Source organism: Thamnophis sirtalis, unplaced genomic scaffold (assembly GCF_051295495.1).
Source record: "Thamnophis sirtalis isolate CommonGarterSnake01/CBP01778 unplaced genomic scaffold, rThaSir2_p1.2 scaffold_2, whole genome shotgun sequence".
Classification (NCBI taxonomy): domain Eukaryota; kingdom Metazoa; phylum Chordata; class Lepidosauria; order Squamata; family Natricidae; genus Thamnophis; species Thamnophis sirtalis.
In genome coordinates, this window is record NW_028261382.1 from 29,277,063 (window position 1) to 29,294,000 (window position 16,938).

Below are 16,938 nucleotides of genomic sequence, written 5' to 3' on the forward strand. Positions count from 1 at the left end.
AATATATATTTATGGCTGGAGTTTGCATTGGGTGGAGATATGGGTGTGCAGAAACACACTGTCAGCCTTCCAAATATCATCCAGAATTAAATCAGAGTCCAAGGCAGAGCTATCCTTAAAGTTCCAATTTAATAAGACAGACATTTTGGCACATCTGTGGAAATCCCAAATCTAAAAGCTTCCTGGGATTTCACCCAGTTTAAAGTTCATGATCTTATCCCCACACCCATAAATCCATCACATGGTCCAATCTTCTTCAGCCACGCTGGCGTTTCACCCATCTAGTTCCGGTCAGGTGCAGAGGTGCGGAGACAAAAGATGACCTTGGGCTTCTAGAAAGGAATAACAACAACACATTCCACCATTCTACTCCTTTCTATTCTCCCCTCCCAATTACTACACTAATGAAATAGCATAATGAAATAATAGAGAGTGTGGCAGGCTAAAGATCCTGAAAAGGAATATAACTGCAGGCCTGACACACGGATAATAAATTGTTACTTTAGCTACTGTATTACATAATTAGAAAGATGTGACTGCAATTTTCAATTTCAAGGAAGCAATTTGAAGGCACCTAATTATATTAAAGAGGGTGGCTCACTGGCTAAGCTTGTCTTGTGTCATAAATCACATTACCCTATAAGATGCATCCCTCCCAAACTGGCTGCAGTAACCCTGAGATGCAACTTCAGCTGACAGGGTTTATGGAACGTACTCCCTCTCCTTTCTACCATGACAACGGGGGGGAATTGACATGCTGAGCTTGTTTATCAGAAAGGTCGGCAGTTCGGCGGTTCGAATCCCTAGCGCCGCATAATGGAGTGAGCTCCCGTGACTTGTCCCAGCTTCTGCCAACCTAGCAGTTCGAAAGCACGTAAAGATGAAAGTAGAAAAATGGGGACCACATTTGTTGGGAAGGGAACAGTGTTCCGTGCACCTTTGGTGTTGAGTCATGCCGGTCACATGACCACGGAGACGTCTTCATACAGCGCTGGCTCTTCGGCTTTGAAACGGAGATGAGCACTGCCCCCTAGAGTCAGGAACGACTAGCATATATGTGCGAGAGGAGCTTTTATCTTTAATTACATTAAGTGCCCTTTTAAAGTTTGTACCGTAAGAAAAACACCACAATTTGCATTAGCTACGGTGCACTCTAAAAAAAAAACGAAGAAGAAGCTAATATTTTATCCATTTGCTTACAAAATGTCAAAACCGCCTCCATCAAAAAGTCTTTGGGCGTCCCACAGACAATAGGATACTCAAAAGAGTCCAGTTTTCTAGGGCAGCCCCAAGGGGTGTGCATTGCAGTAGTCCAAACCCCAGGTGATCAGGAGTCCTCTTACCTGTTACGGGAGCAGAAAAATCTTCCTCTTCGGCCTCGTAAAACACTTCTCTAAATGTCCTGCTCTGCTTTTCAGCCCGGTGTGCCAGCATTCACAGTACCGCAACCGGAGAGGCCGTTAGAAGTCTTGAAACAGAGAGCTGAAGAATGCCAGGTAAGGATGCCTTGTGCCTATCAATGTTCTTATATGTTGTGGCCTTGCCAGCAGAGCTGGCAGCGGATTCGGACAGTGAGGAGGGTTGGGGAGGAGCATGGGCCAGTCCAGGAGTCTGGGGAAAGCTCGGATGAGGGCTCTGTGTCGGAGGTAGAGAGAGGACCAGGGCCGTATGCCTGTTATCAGCTGCCTTCGGAGTCAGACATCAGTGAGGCAGAAGAACAGCTGGAGCCTGTTCCCAGTGTGCGCATGCGGAGAGTGGCCAGGAGAAGGGAACAGCTAAGGAAAAAGCGCCCACTCGGGAGTAAAGGCACAAGTGGACGGTGAATGGCCCCTCCTCCTCCCTACCTCCTTTCTTCCCTCTGTCCTTCTCTTCTCTACTTCCCCTTCTCCTCTCCTCTTTCCACTCCTTTTTTCTCTCCTCCTCTTCCTCTGCCCTCTCTCCTAACCCCTCTCTTCTTCCCCTTACCTCCCTCCTCTCTTCCACATTCTTCATCTCGTTTACACGGTGTCTTTCGGCCTCTGAGCGGGCTCCATTTTATGTTGACGGTATTTATCACTTCATTTCAATAAACATCTTTTAATTTCAACTTACAGCCTAGCCTGAGCTTCTTCTATGGAGCGAAATCATTCCTGGGTCCCCCTTTCTCTTCCGCAGTGCCCCCTTTTTCTCTGCCCTGACCTGGATGCCTTCGAAGACGACGGCAAGCTCCTTCAACTCGGTTTAGCCGGCGACCATCAGCGATCCAACGCAGCGTTAGCCCTTCAGCTGTCCCGCTCGTGGCTGGGCCGTTGTGGGTATCTGGGTAAGGAGAGACATACACGGACGCTTGTTCTTGGCAAGGTGTCCTCCTGCCCACCCTTCTCGATCGTCATCCCGGTTTCTCCAAGTTGGGCTGGAGATGGGGAGAGAAAGCTGATACCCCACGGAGAGAAAATACCCATAGCATCTTGATGGAGGCAGGCACAAAGGAGATCCCTGGTTTATTTAGATTCATAGTTCCCTTTTTCAGATGCCGGTGAGCTGAAGGACCCGTGGCGAACCTCTGAAGCTCCATCAAAGAGGGTTCCCAGCTTGGCTCCTGCTTTTAAGCTGGACCAGCCCATGGTACAAGGTATGGGGCCTCCTTCTTGTGATCTATCTTCTCCTTCTCTTCCTTTGGTTTCTTTTGTCTTTCTTCTCCTTCTTATCTGCCTTCTCTTTCTGGTGATATATTTCCTCTTCCTCCTCTATCTTCTTCTTCTTATCTACCTTATCTTTCTTCTTATCTGTCTCCCCCTTCTCATCTCTCTTCTCTGCCTTCTAATATATTTCCTCCTCCTTCCTCCTCTACCTTATGTTTCTTATTATCTGTCTTTTCCTCCTCCTCATCTCTCTTCTCTTTCTTGTTATATATTTCCTCATCATCATCATCTATCTTCTTATCTACCTGATGTTTTTTATCATTTGTCTTCTCCTCATCTGTCTTCTCTTTCTTGTTATATATTCCCTCCTCCTCACTATTATCTACCTTCTCCTTTTCCTTCTCCTTCTCTCTATCTACCTCCTCCTTCTCATGATTATCTACCTTCTCCTCCTTCTCTTTCACCTCCTCCTCATTATTATCTACCTCCTCCTCCTCCCCCTCCTCCTCCTCCACCTCACTATATCTACCTTCTCCTCTTCCTTCTCCTTCTCCTCCTCTCTATTATCTACCTCCTCCTTCTCCTTCACCTCCTCCTCACTATTATCTACCTTCTCCTCTTCCTTCTCCTATCTACCTCCTCCTCCTTCTTATGATTATCTACCTTCTCCTCTTCCTTCTCCTTCTCCTCCTCTCTATTATCTACCTCCTCCTCCTCCTCACTATATCTACCTTCTCCTCTTCCTTCTCCTCCTCCTCACTATTATCTACCTTCTCCTCTTCCTTCTCCTCCTCTCTATCTACCTCCTCCTCCTTCTCATGATTATCTACCTCCTCCTCCTTCTCCTTCACCTCCTCCTCACTATTATCTACCTTCTCCTCTTCGCTCTTCTCCTACTCACTATTATCTACCTTCTCCTCCTTCTCCTCCTCACTATTATCTACCTCCTCCTCTTTCTCTTCACTATATCTACCTTCTCCTCTTCCTTCTCCTCCTCCTCTCTATTATCTACCTCTTCCTCCTTCTCATGATTATCTACCTTCTCCTCCTCCTTCTCCTCCTCCTCTCCCCATTCCTCCCTCCCTCCACCCCAAAGCTGCCCCCTGACCTATTCCTCCTGACCTATTTCCTGCCCCTCCCTCCCTCCCTGTCCTTGACTTTTATTAATTCATCAATTCAGCCCAGGCAGAAGGACCGTTTCCTGGTGAAACAAAGCAACAGTGTTGAGTCTTCTTTTGGCTCGGCCCCACCAAGGACATCCGTTGAGGGATGCAGAGTGGCGTGAGGGAGTAGGAACGGAAAGACTCAAATTATGCGGCTTAAAATCATGGGGGAGAGACGTGACAGTCTGGCCTTTCCCAAACTTTTAATAAAGTGATTTTTAATAGCTTGTTCAAAGCTGTATCATCAAGGGTTTGGGTGAGCTTAAAGTATGAATAGAATAGAATGCAATGCAGTGCAATACAAATTGGAATACAAATTGGAATGGATTGGAATAGAATAGAATAGAATAATAATAGAATACAATAGAAATTGGAATGGATTGGAATAGAATAGAATACAATAATAATAGAATAGAATAGAATAGAAATTGGAATACAAATGGGAATGGATTGGAATAGAATAGAATAAAATAGAATAATAATAGAATAGAAATTGGAATACAAATTGGAATGAGTTGGAATAGAATAGAATAATATAGAATAGAATAATAATAGAATACAATAGAAATTGGAATGGATTGGAATAGAATAGAATAATAATAGAATACAATAGAAATTGGAATACAAATTGGAATGGATTGGAATAGAATAGAGCAAAATAGAATAGAATAATAATAGAATAGAATAGAAATTGGAATAGAAATTGGAATGGATTGGAATAGAATAGAATAATAATAGAATAGAATAATAATAGAACAGAATAGAAATTGGAATACAAATTGGAATGGATTGGAATAGAATAGAATAAACTAGAATAGAATAATAGAATAGAAATTGGAATACAAATCGGAATGGGTTGGAATAGAATAGAATAAAATAGAATAGAATAATAATAGAATAGAATAGAAATTGGAATACAAATTGGAATGGGTTGGAATAGAATAGAATAAACTAGAATAGAATAATAATAGAATAGAAATTGGAATACAAATTGGAATGGATTGGAATAGAATAAAATAAAATAGAATAAAATAATAATAGAATAGAATAGAAATTGGAATGGATTGGAATAGAATAGAATAATAATAGAATAGAATACAAATTGGAATACAAATTGGAAAGGAATAGAATAGAAATTGGTACCAATAACAATTTATAAGAAGGTATATCTAAAAATGAATTTGAAAGGAAACGTAAAAAAACTTTTTACAAACAAAAAAGAACCACCATTCATAGCTTAGCGTGATGTTGGTTAACAACACAAAAACTTTGCAGGAGACAAAAGGACCACAACATAAAAGACTTTCAATATTTGTTTCATTTTTACGCCAAAGAAAACCCTCTTTTTAAAAAAAAACAGATTCCGTCCCCCATCTCGTTAGCAGATTCCCTCCAGAATCATGAGGGCTAGGAACTTAGCTCCTGATCAGGAAGCTTGCAAAGTTCTCAGCAGAGGTTTTTTTTTTTGCTTTGCTTCCCAGGCCTGCAAGCAGCCGTGTGGCTCGGGCGCAATCAGGTGCTTCACCACGGTCCGGTAACGTGGTATATCGACGGGGCCCACACCACCAGCAGTATGCAGGCCTGCGTCCGCTGGTTTCGCCAAGCAGCCCTGAATGAAGACAAACCTACAGAGTAAGCAGGGGTGGTGTGTGTGTGTGTGTGTGTGTGTATGTGTGTATGTGTGTGTGTGTGTGTGTAAAACCTCTGTTCTGAAGCTGGTTTAAGGAGGGAAGAGAGACGAAAATCCTCAGCTACGGAAATAACTTTGCAAAACGGATCGGGGTATCCTAGTTGGTTGCATTTCTGGGCTGTAGTTTTGCATTACAGCAGGACTTTTTCGTGGTGAAGGAGGAGGGAGGGAAGGAAGGAAGGAAAGAGGGAGTTAAGGAAAGAAAAAGAGGGGTGGAAGGAAAGAGGGAAGGAAGGAGAGGAAGGGAGGGAAAGAAGGAAGGAAGGAAAAAAGGAGGGAAGGGAGGGAAGGAAAGGAAGGGAGGGAAGAAAGGAAAGAGAGAGTTAAGGAAGGAAAAAAGGGGTGGAAGAAAAGAGGGAAGAAAGGAGAAGGTGGGAGGGAAAGAATGAAGGAAAGAAGGAAAAGGGAGAGAAGGAAAGAAAAGGAGGGAAGACAGGAAAGGGAGTTAAGGAAGGAAAAGGGTGGAAGGAAGGAGGGAAGGAAGAAGAGGGAGGGAAAGTGTTAAGGAAGAAATTGGGAAAGGAAGGAAAGAGTTAAGGAAGGAAGGAAAGGGGGAAGGAATGAAGGAGTTAAGGAAGGGGGAAGGAAGGAAAGAGAGAGTTAAGGAAGAAAAAAGGTGGAAGGAAAGAGGGAAGGAGATGGAGGGAAAGAGAGAAAGGAAGAAGAAAAAAGAGAAGGAAGGAAGGAAAGAGGGAGTTGAAGGAAAAAGAAGGGAAGGAAGGAGAGGGAGGGAGGAAAGGAAAGAGTTAAGGAGAAGTTGGGAAAGGAAGGAAAGAAAGGGACGAAGGGAGAAGGAGTTAAGGAGGGAAGGAAGGAGTTAAGAAAGGAATAAAAGATGAGAGGGAGGGAAGGAGTAAAGGAAGGGAAGGAAGGAAGGAGTTAAAGAAGGAAAGAGCAAGGGAAGGAATGAGGGAGGGAAAAAAGGAGAGGGAGGGAGGGAAGGAAAGAGTTAAGGAAGAAGTTGGGAAAGGAAGGAAAGAAAGGGAGGAAAGGAGAAGGAGTTGAGGGAAGGAAGAAAGGCAAGGAAGGAAGGAGGAAAATGGAAGGAAAGGAAGGAGTGAGGGAGGGAACGGGTCAAAGAAGGAAGGAGGGAGGGAGGGAAGGAAAGTTGGGAAAGGAAGGAAGTAGTGAAGGAAGAGATAAGAAAGGAAGAAATGCAGAGAAGGGCTGATAAAGTAACCATTTCTTCCCTGCACTTACAGCGGCTCCGAAGTCCGAGTGCTGCTCTTCAACGTAACCGGGGATCGGGATACGGCGGCTTTGCTGAAACTTTTGCTGGTGAGCGGATTTTCCTCAACCTCCCCGTCCCTCCAAGGTTGCACGTTGATTCCTTAAGGATGGCTCACCAGACGGGACAACCACCCTAAACCTGGTTTCCTCCTCTTCTCTGCCCTTTCTTCTTTTGCAGCCCTGCCATTTTGACTACGCGGTTTTCTGCCCCAACTACACCGAGGTGTCGACGGTGGGAAATGCAGGTGGGTGTTGAGGGGAGCTTTCTTCCCATCATATAATGTATCGTATGTGGCTAGATGCCTGGTTTTGGATTTATTTACCGTATTTTTCAGAGTATAAGACGCACCGGAGTATAAGACGCACCATGATTTTGAAGAGGCAAATTTTTTTAAAAAAAGGTTTTGCACTCTACAAACCTCCCAAAAATGGCCCGTTTTTCACGAAAACAGGCCTGTTTTCCCCCCCCCAAAAAAAGGGCATGCATTGCCTTTAGGAGGCTTACAGAGTGCTCCTGGGGGCAATATTGAACAAAAAAATGGCCCTTTTTTGCTCATTTCTGCCCTTCCCAGCCCCCAGGAACACTCTGAAAGCCTCCTAAAGGCTCTGCACGGCCATTTTGGTGAAGGAGGCGGGGTTTCAGAAGGCAAAAAATGCTGTATTCAGTGTATAAAACACCCCCAGATTTTCAGCCTCTTTTTTTTTAGGGAAAAAGGTGTGTTTTATACTCCAAAAAATACAGTATTTACTTTGTCAATGTTTACCAGAAGTGGGTTCCTACCGGTTCAGCTGAGTAGGTAGTAACTTAGGCTGCCACGCCCCTGAATTGGTTGTATGCGCAGAGCAATCTTCATTGCAGAAATTTAATTTTTCTTTTCTAAGGTGCACATCCACAGACCTTTTTAGATGCAAATGCGCACGTGTGCGAAGCTTTGCTCACTCGCGCAAAGTTTTTTGCGTGCCATACCGGCAGTAATGCCGGCAGCAACCCGCCCCTGACATTTATGCAGTGTGTGTTGCGAGGTGGTGACCCTTTGGGCACTGTAGGCAAGGAAATTTCATTTTAATGAGTGCCGTTTAGTGTACATTCAACGTGATAAAAGTTATTCTAAGTCAGGACTGAACGGGCCCTCGGTCTATGATACGGGTGTATTTCATTGAGGGCCGCATCAGGGTTGTGTTTAAACTCAGGGGGACGATGTGGGCATGGCCAGCTCGACGTCACTCGTGTTGGGGGCGCCTCTGGTGGCCCAAGTGCTCTGCCAGCGAAAATGAGCTCCCGAGCTCTGTTTTCAGCTGCGACGGCATCCTGCAATCCTCTGCCAGCAAAAATGGAGCACGAGAAGGGCGTACACAGCCCTCCCGAACCCCATTTTCATTGGCAGAGGCATCACGGGCCAGTCCTTTGCTGTTCCCAGGTCAGCCCCGCAGGCCAGATCTAAGCACCCTGTGTGCCGGATGCAGTCCCCGGGCTGTGAGTTTGACACCCTTGGTCTGTGGCCTTCCTGACATTATTTGCAAAATACTCGGGCTGGGAGAAGTGAGGAGGGGGCCTTGTTCTGACTTCTTGCCTTCCCTGTTCCCCCCTCCCCCCGGAATCTTCTGCAGATCAGCAGAATTTCAACGTCACCTTGGAGAACGTCCTGACCCGCTGCCTTCAGAACCAGAACCACTGGAATCGGCTGATGGAGGCCAAGTTGACGCAGGACCCTTGGTTCCCCGTCTTGCCCGAGGTGGGGGGCTGGCTGAAGCAACCCCTGCTTCACAGCCCCCCGATCTTCGCTGCCTCCTCCGCCCGCCCACTCAATTCCAACTCCTTGGTTTTCCCGTGCATCTCGCATGCTTTGCAATGGATCACCCAAGGCCGGGACCCAAATTTGTCGGCGCTGGTACCCCAGGGACTCCACCAGCACCCCGTGGCCAGCAGTGGGGCCGTTCTGCTCAAGGAAGCCGTGGCCATTCGTGTCCTCGTGACGGGCAGTCTGCACCTGGTCGGGGGCGTCTTGAAGCTGCTGGACCCTAACCTTTCTCAGTAGGCCCATGGGACGCCACCTTCTGCCAACGTGGATAGGACGGCAGAGACTTAGACGTCTCGCTCCTATTCGTGGCTTGGCACCACAAGGCATGTCCAGCCACACCATTCCTGGGAGATCCGGGTTGAATCCTCGACCGAAGCAAACGGTTCTCCGGACAACTGTGGTTGGTGGCCATCTGCATGATGGTTGAACGTTGATGGTTGAACCACTTGAGGCCGGCTGCTCCACAAGCTTGGAGACATGGTCCTTCTTCTCGTAACCAAGTGGGGACCTCCTTGTTGGGATCAACCATCTCCTCCAGCCTCGAGCAATGGACAGGGTGCTTCCACACCTGATGTTCCTCAGCACAATTGAGGCACGATACAAGCCACCACGCCTCCGAGACTCCCACGTGCCTTCTCATCTCCCTCATTCGCCGCATCCCGTCGACGTCCCTCTCCATTTTCCATCCCCGTTTTTATCACTCGCTGCCTTGATCCGTTGGGCTACCTTTTGCAGGATGCTGCTATTCACTTGTCACAAACGGTCCCCTCTTTGAGCTCCCCGTCTCTACTTCTGGACCTCGTTTTGGGGTGGTGGACATCCAAAGGGACCAGTCATATAGGGTACGATGCTTCTGCATGCTTGATGCCTGCCACAGACTGGAGTCCAGAAGAGCAGGCTCAGCCCCACCCACAGTAGGGCATAGACAGGCTTTGAGGGTGGGCTGATTCCCCCTTGAGATCTAAGTGCCTTTTTGGGGGGGGGGGGGAGAGAAATAATCACTGTGTTCTTCCAATGAGCTGCCAAAGCTCTCTTTGATATCTCAATAACTTGGGTAGCGGTTGGCAACTTTAAACACTCTAAGAGCCGCAACCGGAAGCTCTCCGTTCAATTCTGGAGCCGACAGAAATCCAGTCCCCCCACTATAGAGTCTCCTCCTAGCTCAGCGTCCTTTTCCCTCTGCTGAAGTCCAGAAGTCCAGTTCCCCCCACCATAGAGTCTCCTCCTAGCGCAGCTTCCTTTTTCCTCTGCTCTCCTTCCTTTTCTAACTCACTCACTCACCCCCCTCTTTTTCCCTCTGTCCCTCCTTTCTCTTTCCCTCCCTCCCTTCTCCCTCTCCCTCTCTCCCTCTCTTTCTTTCTATTTTCCATTCTTGCAGGGAACCTGCCCTGCTTCATTTGTATTTCTCTTTAGGATTTTGCTTCAAATCTAGTGAATCCCCCCCCCCTCCGAAAGAAGGATGCTAAGCTTGGATGAAATCCTCTTTAAGCAGCTGCCTGCCTTTCCAAATTGCATAAAGGTGGGGATTAAATTCCCCCCCTGCCCCCAGCCCCTTGGCCTCCCCCTTCTAGGGTGGTTTTAAATTTCTTTTCCAGGATTTCAAGATATGCAAACAAGCCTCGTATCGAAGCAGGTGATTGCTGGGCTTAACATTCTCCAAACATCTTGCAAATGGAGCATGCAAACTGCCTGTTTTAACTCCCTCTGGAATTTGCAAGCCCTTTAACTGGAAACGTGTCTTGCACTGATGCAATTTTGGGTTGTTGTTTTTTTCCCCCCTGGGTGGGTGGGTGGGATGATCTTGTGACTTCCTCAGCACACTGAACAGATGGCGACTGTTATTTTAAAAATAATAATAATAATTTTCCTGCTTCCTTAATGTCCGAGGGTCTCCTTCTTCCTGTCCCCCTTCCTCCCACTCCCCCAGCCAAGCAGCAGGAAGCGTAGATCATGCTGAATTTATAAAAGTAATTTATCGAAGAAAATGGTGGTTTTGTTTTACATTGTTTACAATTTTTAAAAGTCTTAATTTGTTCTCCTTTGAGTGTTCTTTGTAAAAAAAAAAAAAACTGACTAAGAATAAATTTTAGAATAACGGGGAGAAAGGGTGTGGGGGAGAAACTGACAAAGACTCAGATTCCAAGTGAATAAAATGCTCCAAATGAATAAATTAAACCTGACAAATTGGAATTCTTGGCTCATCTGTTCATATGTGTTTCATACTTTAACGGGAATTGACCCGTTGAGCTGCTTCTTCTGACGTGCAATTTTAAAAGCGTCCAACAGGGGGCGACAAAAGGCTGCTGTATGCAAAATAGGTCTGCTGGCTGCAAAAAAAAGGTGCCCTTATTTGCATCTGTCAATCAAACCCAGGCAAGTTTCCCCTGCTTTCCAGCATCTGTATTTGCAGCTGGAGCAGCTCCTGGTGTTGATCGGAAATAGGCATCTGGCAGGACGTTGGCAGACGGGACCCAGTTTCCCCTGTGATCTCCCCACCCCCAGTTTAATGACTTCTGGGATCCTGTTTTAGCCCCTCCGAGGAGTTTGAAATAACAACAACGAGAACCGACAATGGTGAGTAAGGCGCAGTATTATTTCCCTGTATACAGTTTACAAAATATATTCTATGTGTAGTTATTTATATACGTACAATTATACGTCTTTGAGAACAGAGGTGGCCCGGAGTCCTTTTACAACGAGGAGGAATGCTAAAACCTCTTAGCTCTTTTCACACTGGCTGAAGTATGTATAATTTGGATTAATTCTCGGGTGGCCAATGCTGTATAATCCCAACCTATGGGGGTGCGGAAGTGCCAAAAATACAGGGATGTGATTTTCCATTATCTTGGGGGGGGGGGAGGGGGCTGAAAGATGTGAGTTAAATTAACTCTTTTGACTTAACAGCATAACGGAGTTGGAAGGGGCCTTGGAGGCCTTCTAGTCTAGCCCTCTGCTCTCAACTCTGGCTTCTTCTAAAACTTGAAAAGTTGTGGCGAGGGATACAAGTGGATATTTTTCAGGTGGCCAACCATTCCCACGATGCCCAGCGGTCTTGACAGTTGATGGGAATTGGAGTTGGGGGCAACCGGGAGCATCCCTCTCGAAGGCCAACTTCAAATCCAACAGAAAAGGGGAAGGAAATTCCTGGTGTTATCTGGGTCTGGTGGCCCACGGAAGACCTCTGCAGCTGATGGCCCAAAATCCTGGCCCACCACCCGACCATCAAAGTGGGACCTTGAGAGCTGGAGAAAAGATCCATGAGAAGGTAACTCTTTTCAATCTTACGGGGATTCCTGATTCAGACAATACTTTTGTCTCCAGGGTTATTAGTGTTGTGGCCCACCAACAGAGCTGGCAACAGACTCGGACAGTGAGAAGGATGGGGAGGAAGATGGGCCAGTCTTGGAGTCTGGGGAAGGCTCTGATGAGGGCTCTGTGTTGGAGGCAGAGAGGGGACCAGGGCCGTATGCCAGTTATCAGCTGCCTTCGGAGTCGGAGATCAGTGAGGCAGAAGAACAGCTGGAGCCTGTTCCCAGTGTGCACATGCACAGAGCTGCCAGACGAAGGGAACAGCTAAAGAACAGGGGTTGACTTGGGAATAAGGCCACAGGTGGACAATGAATGGCCTTTCCCAGAGGGCATAAAAGAGGAGCAAAAGGGGAGTGGGGTTTGCGGGAGACCATTAATTCGCTTGATTGGTTCGTGACTTTCCGAGACTCCTTGCCAAGTTCTGCAGAGATCCGCCTGGCAGCTCTCCAAGCCAGATAAGGTCTGTGGCCATAAATCCTCCCTGGAAAGACTTTGCTAGAGGTCAATGACCAGAATGCACAGGAAATTAATAGAACGGGTTTTTTTTGGTCCGGACAAGGACTTTGCTTCATGCTCTCGGGAAGCCTCGGTTCAGAACAATTAGCCTGGGGACAAAATAAACCTCCTGAAACCTAGCTCACCCTGGTTTCTTTTGGAAGCGGGGTTAGCTACCGCGCTGATTAACAAATTAGCAAAAGTCCATTAGCGTCTCCCACTCACCACCTGATACCTAAACACGAGAAGAGTCTAATCCAACAGTCCAATCTTGAAGGCCTCGGCCACCAGTGGACACATTTGCTAGTCCCAGAGTAAGAGGGTGGGACCCCTGTGCCCCTCAACCTGTCCCAGTAGTTTCCGAGAAGTAGCTTTTGAAGGGGCTGGCTGGAAAGACCCAACTTTGCTGATGTAGGAAGAGGAAGGAACTGAAGTCCCGCTGTCTTGGAGCTGAATCCTTCCTCGCCAACCTTGGAACTCAACTGCTTTGCCGTCCTGACGCTTTCCCTCCGAGAAGTCCCTGCGGCTTCCCCGTTTTCAGGGCGCTATGCCATGCTGCTGGTGGAACAGGGGGTGCTTTGGGTGCTTCCCAAACTGTGGTTGGTGCTGCTGCTCTCCGACGCAGGCGGGTTCGCCGAGGCCGGCTGGGTCTTGGTGATGGGACCTGGAATGGGTTAGAAGTCACACCAAAAAAATAATAATAATGAGTGGGCTGCAGTGGTGGGTTTCAAATTTTTTTTAGAACCTCTTCTGTAGGTGTGACCTGCTTTGTGGGAGTGGCTTGCCAGCCATGTGACTGTGTGGGAGTGGCTTGCCAGTCATGTAACTGGGTGGGCGTGGCCAACTTGTAAAATATGGTGAAACTCACTTAACAACGCTCTTGCTTAGCAACCAAAATGTTGGCTCAGAAACTCTGGCATTCGAAGCACGCAAGTCTTAAAGCTGTCAAGTTACAAGACCCTTGCACCCCTAACCCTTTAGAAAAAAAAACCCAGGGGTGTTCAAACTTGACAGCTTTAAGACTTGTGGACTTCAACTCCCAGAATTCTTCCTCCAGTCATGTTGGCTCAGGAACTCTGGCATTGAATTACGCAAGTCTTAAAGCTGTCAAGTTACAAGACGCTTGCACCCCTAACCCTTTAGAAAAAAAAAACCCAGGGGTGTTCAAACTTGACAGCTTTAAGACTTGTGGACTTCAACTCCCAGAATCCCTCCTCTCGCTCTTCATCTTGATGATGTGCGGACGGGCGGGGGGAGGGAGCTGGAACCGGTTCTAAACAGCACTGTAGATTTGTGGAACCTCTTCTATAGAAGAGGTTAGAACTGGCAGGAACCCACCCCTGGTGGGCTGTTAGGAGAAGGACCAGGTGGGGAGAATTGTAGCGCCTGTCATGCGTGCCTCCTTCAATAACCAAGAAAGAAACCTCCCAGCTTCATTGTTTGTTGAATTAAAGATACTTTTACTGGCCATGAAAAGATAGCAGCGATGAAATGAGTAAATTGACATTTGAAATTAGAGAACGAGAAGACGAGCAATTTTATAAGATATGGGACTTTTTTTATCAGTGGCTGGGAAAAAGAAACTGGAAATGAAAAATGTTTTACTTATGTTTTAATTGAAGGAGTTAAGTGATAATACAATTATGCTGTAAAATAGATTAATAACGATACAATGAAAGACTGATATAGATATGAATTGAATAATGTATAACTTTTTGTTTTAAAATGGATAAGGATAACAATGAATTTATGTATACTTGATAGAGGATTGGTGATATAATGCATAACACTAAGTATATATTATAAAGATATCTTCTTGTTGATAAATAATTTTAATAAGGAAGTAATTAAAAAATTGGTATATATATGAAGTGACTATTTAGAATACCTTGTTGAAAAATGAAGGAATAACATCTTAGTTTGAATGTATGATGTACAAGGACAATAATGAACATAAGCATACTCGATGGTTGATTGGTGGAATTATACAGCAATTGAAAACAGTGATACACAAATATAAATAGGTGGTAAATCCTTTTTATATTGTAAAAATATTCAGAATGGATAAGTGATTATATAAAGGTATATTGTTATTAAACAGACAATCAAGAATGTAAGGGAATTAGTTTTATTGAAAAGAAAAAAAATATTAATTGTAATTGAATATACGTTGTACAATGAAAGTGAGGTATTTAGTTATATTAGATGGAAAATCTGTGATTGTAAATGTAATTGAGAATATGGATGCAAAAATACTGGTAATCAAACGACATGCTATATGTAATGGATGAGAATTTTTTTTTTAATGTTTAAAAATAAAAATAATTGAAAAAAAAGCAGCGAAAGGAAAGCAAGATCTGAGCCAAAAAGGAGCAAACAAGTACATATCAAATGTTTACCCAGCATCCTCCACCCCCCCCTAATCACCCCAACCCAATGGCCAATCTGCAACTCCCAAAGGCGTCATGTGGGGTGCATCTTCAAAACCCTCATTCGGTTGGTATGCAGAGACGGTTGACCTTGACCAAGTCCAAATACAGGCGTGGGCAGAAGATGATGAGAACCAAACTCCCTTCTGATAACTCCTCCAGCACCATAAGTTTCCCATTCCAAATACCTCAAGCCCCCCCCCCTCCCCGTTTCTATGGCAGCCGATAGCAAGCAAGCGAAGAAGAGGCTGACAGCATCCTTGGTGCTCTCTGGGTTGAGTTGCTGGTTAGGAGATATGTCACGACCCATCTAGATATCATTAACAAGACCTGGTCAAAAGAAGGACTGGGGGCGACATGAAAGCCCTCGGTAGTCAGTGGGAATCTGCATGGATCTGTTAAGTGTTCCAATATCTAAGGGGCTGCCATAAAAAAAGAGGAGGCCATCCTATTCTGCAAAGCACCAGAAGGCAGGATGAGAAGCAACGGATGGAAACTAATCAAGGAGAGACGCAACCTGGAATCAAGGAGAAATTTCCTAACAGTGAGGCCAGGAAAGATGGCTACTCTAACCCTCCTGCCCTTCTTGGTCATCTTATATTATACAGGTACAGCAGAGGTGGTACAGTAGCAACTGGGAGAGGGATCTTGGAGTCCTAGTGGACAACTGTTTAAATAGGAGCCAGCTGTGTGCAGCAGCTGCCAAAAAAGCCAGCACAGTTCTAGGCTGCATCAACAGAGGGATAGACTCAAGATCATGTGAAGAGTTAATGCCACTTTATAAGGCCTTGGTAATAATGCCACCCTTGCAATACGGCATTCAGTTTTGGTTGCCACGATGTAAAAAAGATGTGGAGACTCCAGAAAGAGTGCAGAGAAGAGCAAGAAGGAGGATTAAGGGACTGGAGGCTAAAACCTATAAAGAACGATTGCAGGAACTGGGTATGTCTAGTTTAATGAAAAGAAGGACCAGGGGAGGCATGATAGCAGTCTTCCAGTATCTCAGGGGCTGCCCCAAAGAAGAGGGAGTCAAGCTACTCTCCAAAGCATCTGAAGGCAGGAGAAGAAGAAACACATGGAAACTCACCAAGGAGACAACCAATCTAGAACTAAGGAGGAATTTCCCGACAGGAGAACAATTAATCAGTGGAACAACTTGCCTCCAGAAGTTGTGAGTGCTCCATCATTGAAGGATTTTAAAAAGAGATTGGACAACCATTTCTCTGCCATGGTACAGGGTCTTCTTCTCGAGCAGAGGGTTGGACTAGAAGACCTCCAAGGTCCCTTCCAACTCTCTTGTTCTGATGATGTTCTCTAGTTGGGTAATGAAACATCTTGCATCTTGCCAAGAAGTCAACTCCAAAATCACCAGGGATCCCGCAGTTCTACCCCGAGCTACAGATACGGTCTTCTACTGGGGAAATTTTCCCAGGCTGGACCCAACTGGGAGCTGACAAGGAGACACAAGACACATGGCGGTCTGTTGGCTTTCCCAAATCCCAGCGGGGTTGAGCGAATGCTTTCCCATTGCCTTCTCCAGCAGGGGTGAACGTTGCTAGGACCCTCACAAAAAGCAGATAAAAGATTCGGCGATGGCAGCTCCTCCGCTTTTCCACAGATGATTACGGAAAATATGCAGGTTGGACTGCCAAGAGGAACCGGATGTCTCCTGTTGGGAATTGGAGGGACCGAGAGGGAGGGGAAGACGGGTGGATAAAGATAAGGGGGGGAGCGGGGCGTACGGAAAAATGGCAAATTCCATCCTTTGCATCTCCAGATAAGGCCAGGAAAAGATAGCTGTTGTAAGCCTCCTGCTCTACTTGATCATCTTATATTATACAGGTACAGTATAGGTGGCACCTCGCTCAATAGGAGTAACTGGGAGAGGGATCTTAGAGTCCTAGTGGACAACCACTTAAATAGGAGCCAGCCATGTGCAGCAGCTGCCAGAAAAGCCAACACAGTTCTAGGCTGCATCAACAGAGGGATACAATCAAGATCACGTGAAGGGTTAATACCACTTTATAATGCCTTGGATAATACACTTGGAATACGGCATCCAGTTTTGGTCACCACGATGTAGAGAAGATGTGGAGACTCTAGAAAGTGCAGAGAAGAGCAGGAAAGATGATTAGGGGATTGGAGACTAAAACATGAAGAATGTTTGCAGGAACTGGGTATGTCTAGTTTAATGAAAAGAAG

The 16,938-nt window shown here is 45.9% G+C and overlaps 2 protein-coding genes across 4 annotated transcripts in view; one reads left to right on the forward strand and one right to left on the reverse strand.

The window, feature by feature from the left end:
- FPGS (folylpolyglutamate synthase) overlaps positions 1-10,693 on the forward strand; it is a 38,123-nt gene extending 27,430 nt beyond the window's left edge. For all 3 annotated transcript variants that reach the window (XM_087704628.1, XM_087704627.1, XM_087704629.1), the window contains exons 9-15: positions 1,419-1,496; positions 2,155-2,302; positions 2,510-2,611; positions 5,266-5,416; positions 6,677-6,752; positions 6,883-6,949; positions 8,313-10,693. In XM_087704628.1, coding sequence (XP_087560754.1) covers positions 1,419-1,496; positions 2,155-2,302; positions 2,510-2,611; positions 5,266-5,416; positions 6,677-6,752; positions 6,883-6,949; positions 8,313-8,740 — 1,050 coding nt within the window. In that variant the 3' untranslated portion in view covers positions 8,741-10,693. The remainder of the gene's footprint in view (positions 1-1,418; positions 1,497-2,154; positions 2,303-2,509; positions 2,612-5,265; positions 5,417-6,676; positions 6,753-6,882; positions 6,950-8,312) is intronic.
- A 382-nt stretch (positions 10,694-11,075) lies between these two features.
- Positions 11,076-16,938, reverse strand: part of ENG (endoglin) — a 46,644-nt gene continuing 40,781 nt past the window's right edge. Inside the window, exon 15 of the mRNA XM_087704626.1 lies at positions 11,076-12,971. Coding sequence (XP_087560752.1) covers positions 12,853-12,971 — 119 coding nt within the window. The 3' untranslated portion in view covers positions 11,076-12,852. The remainder of the gene's footprint in view (positions 12,972-16,938) is intronic.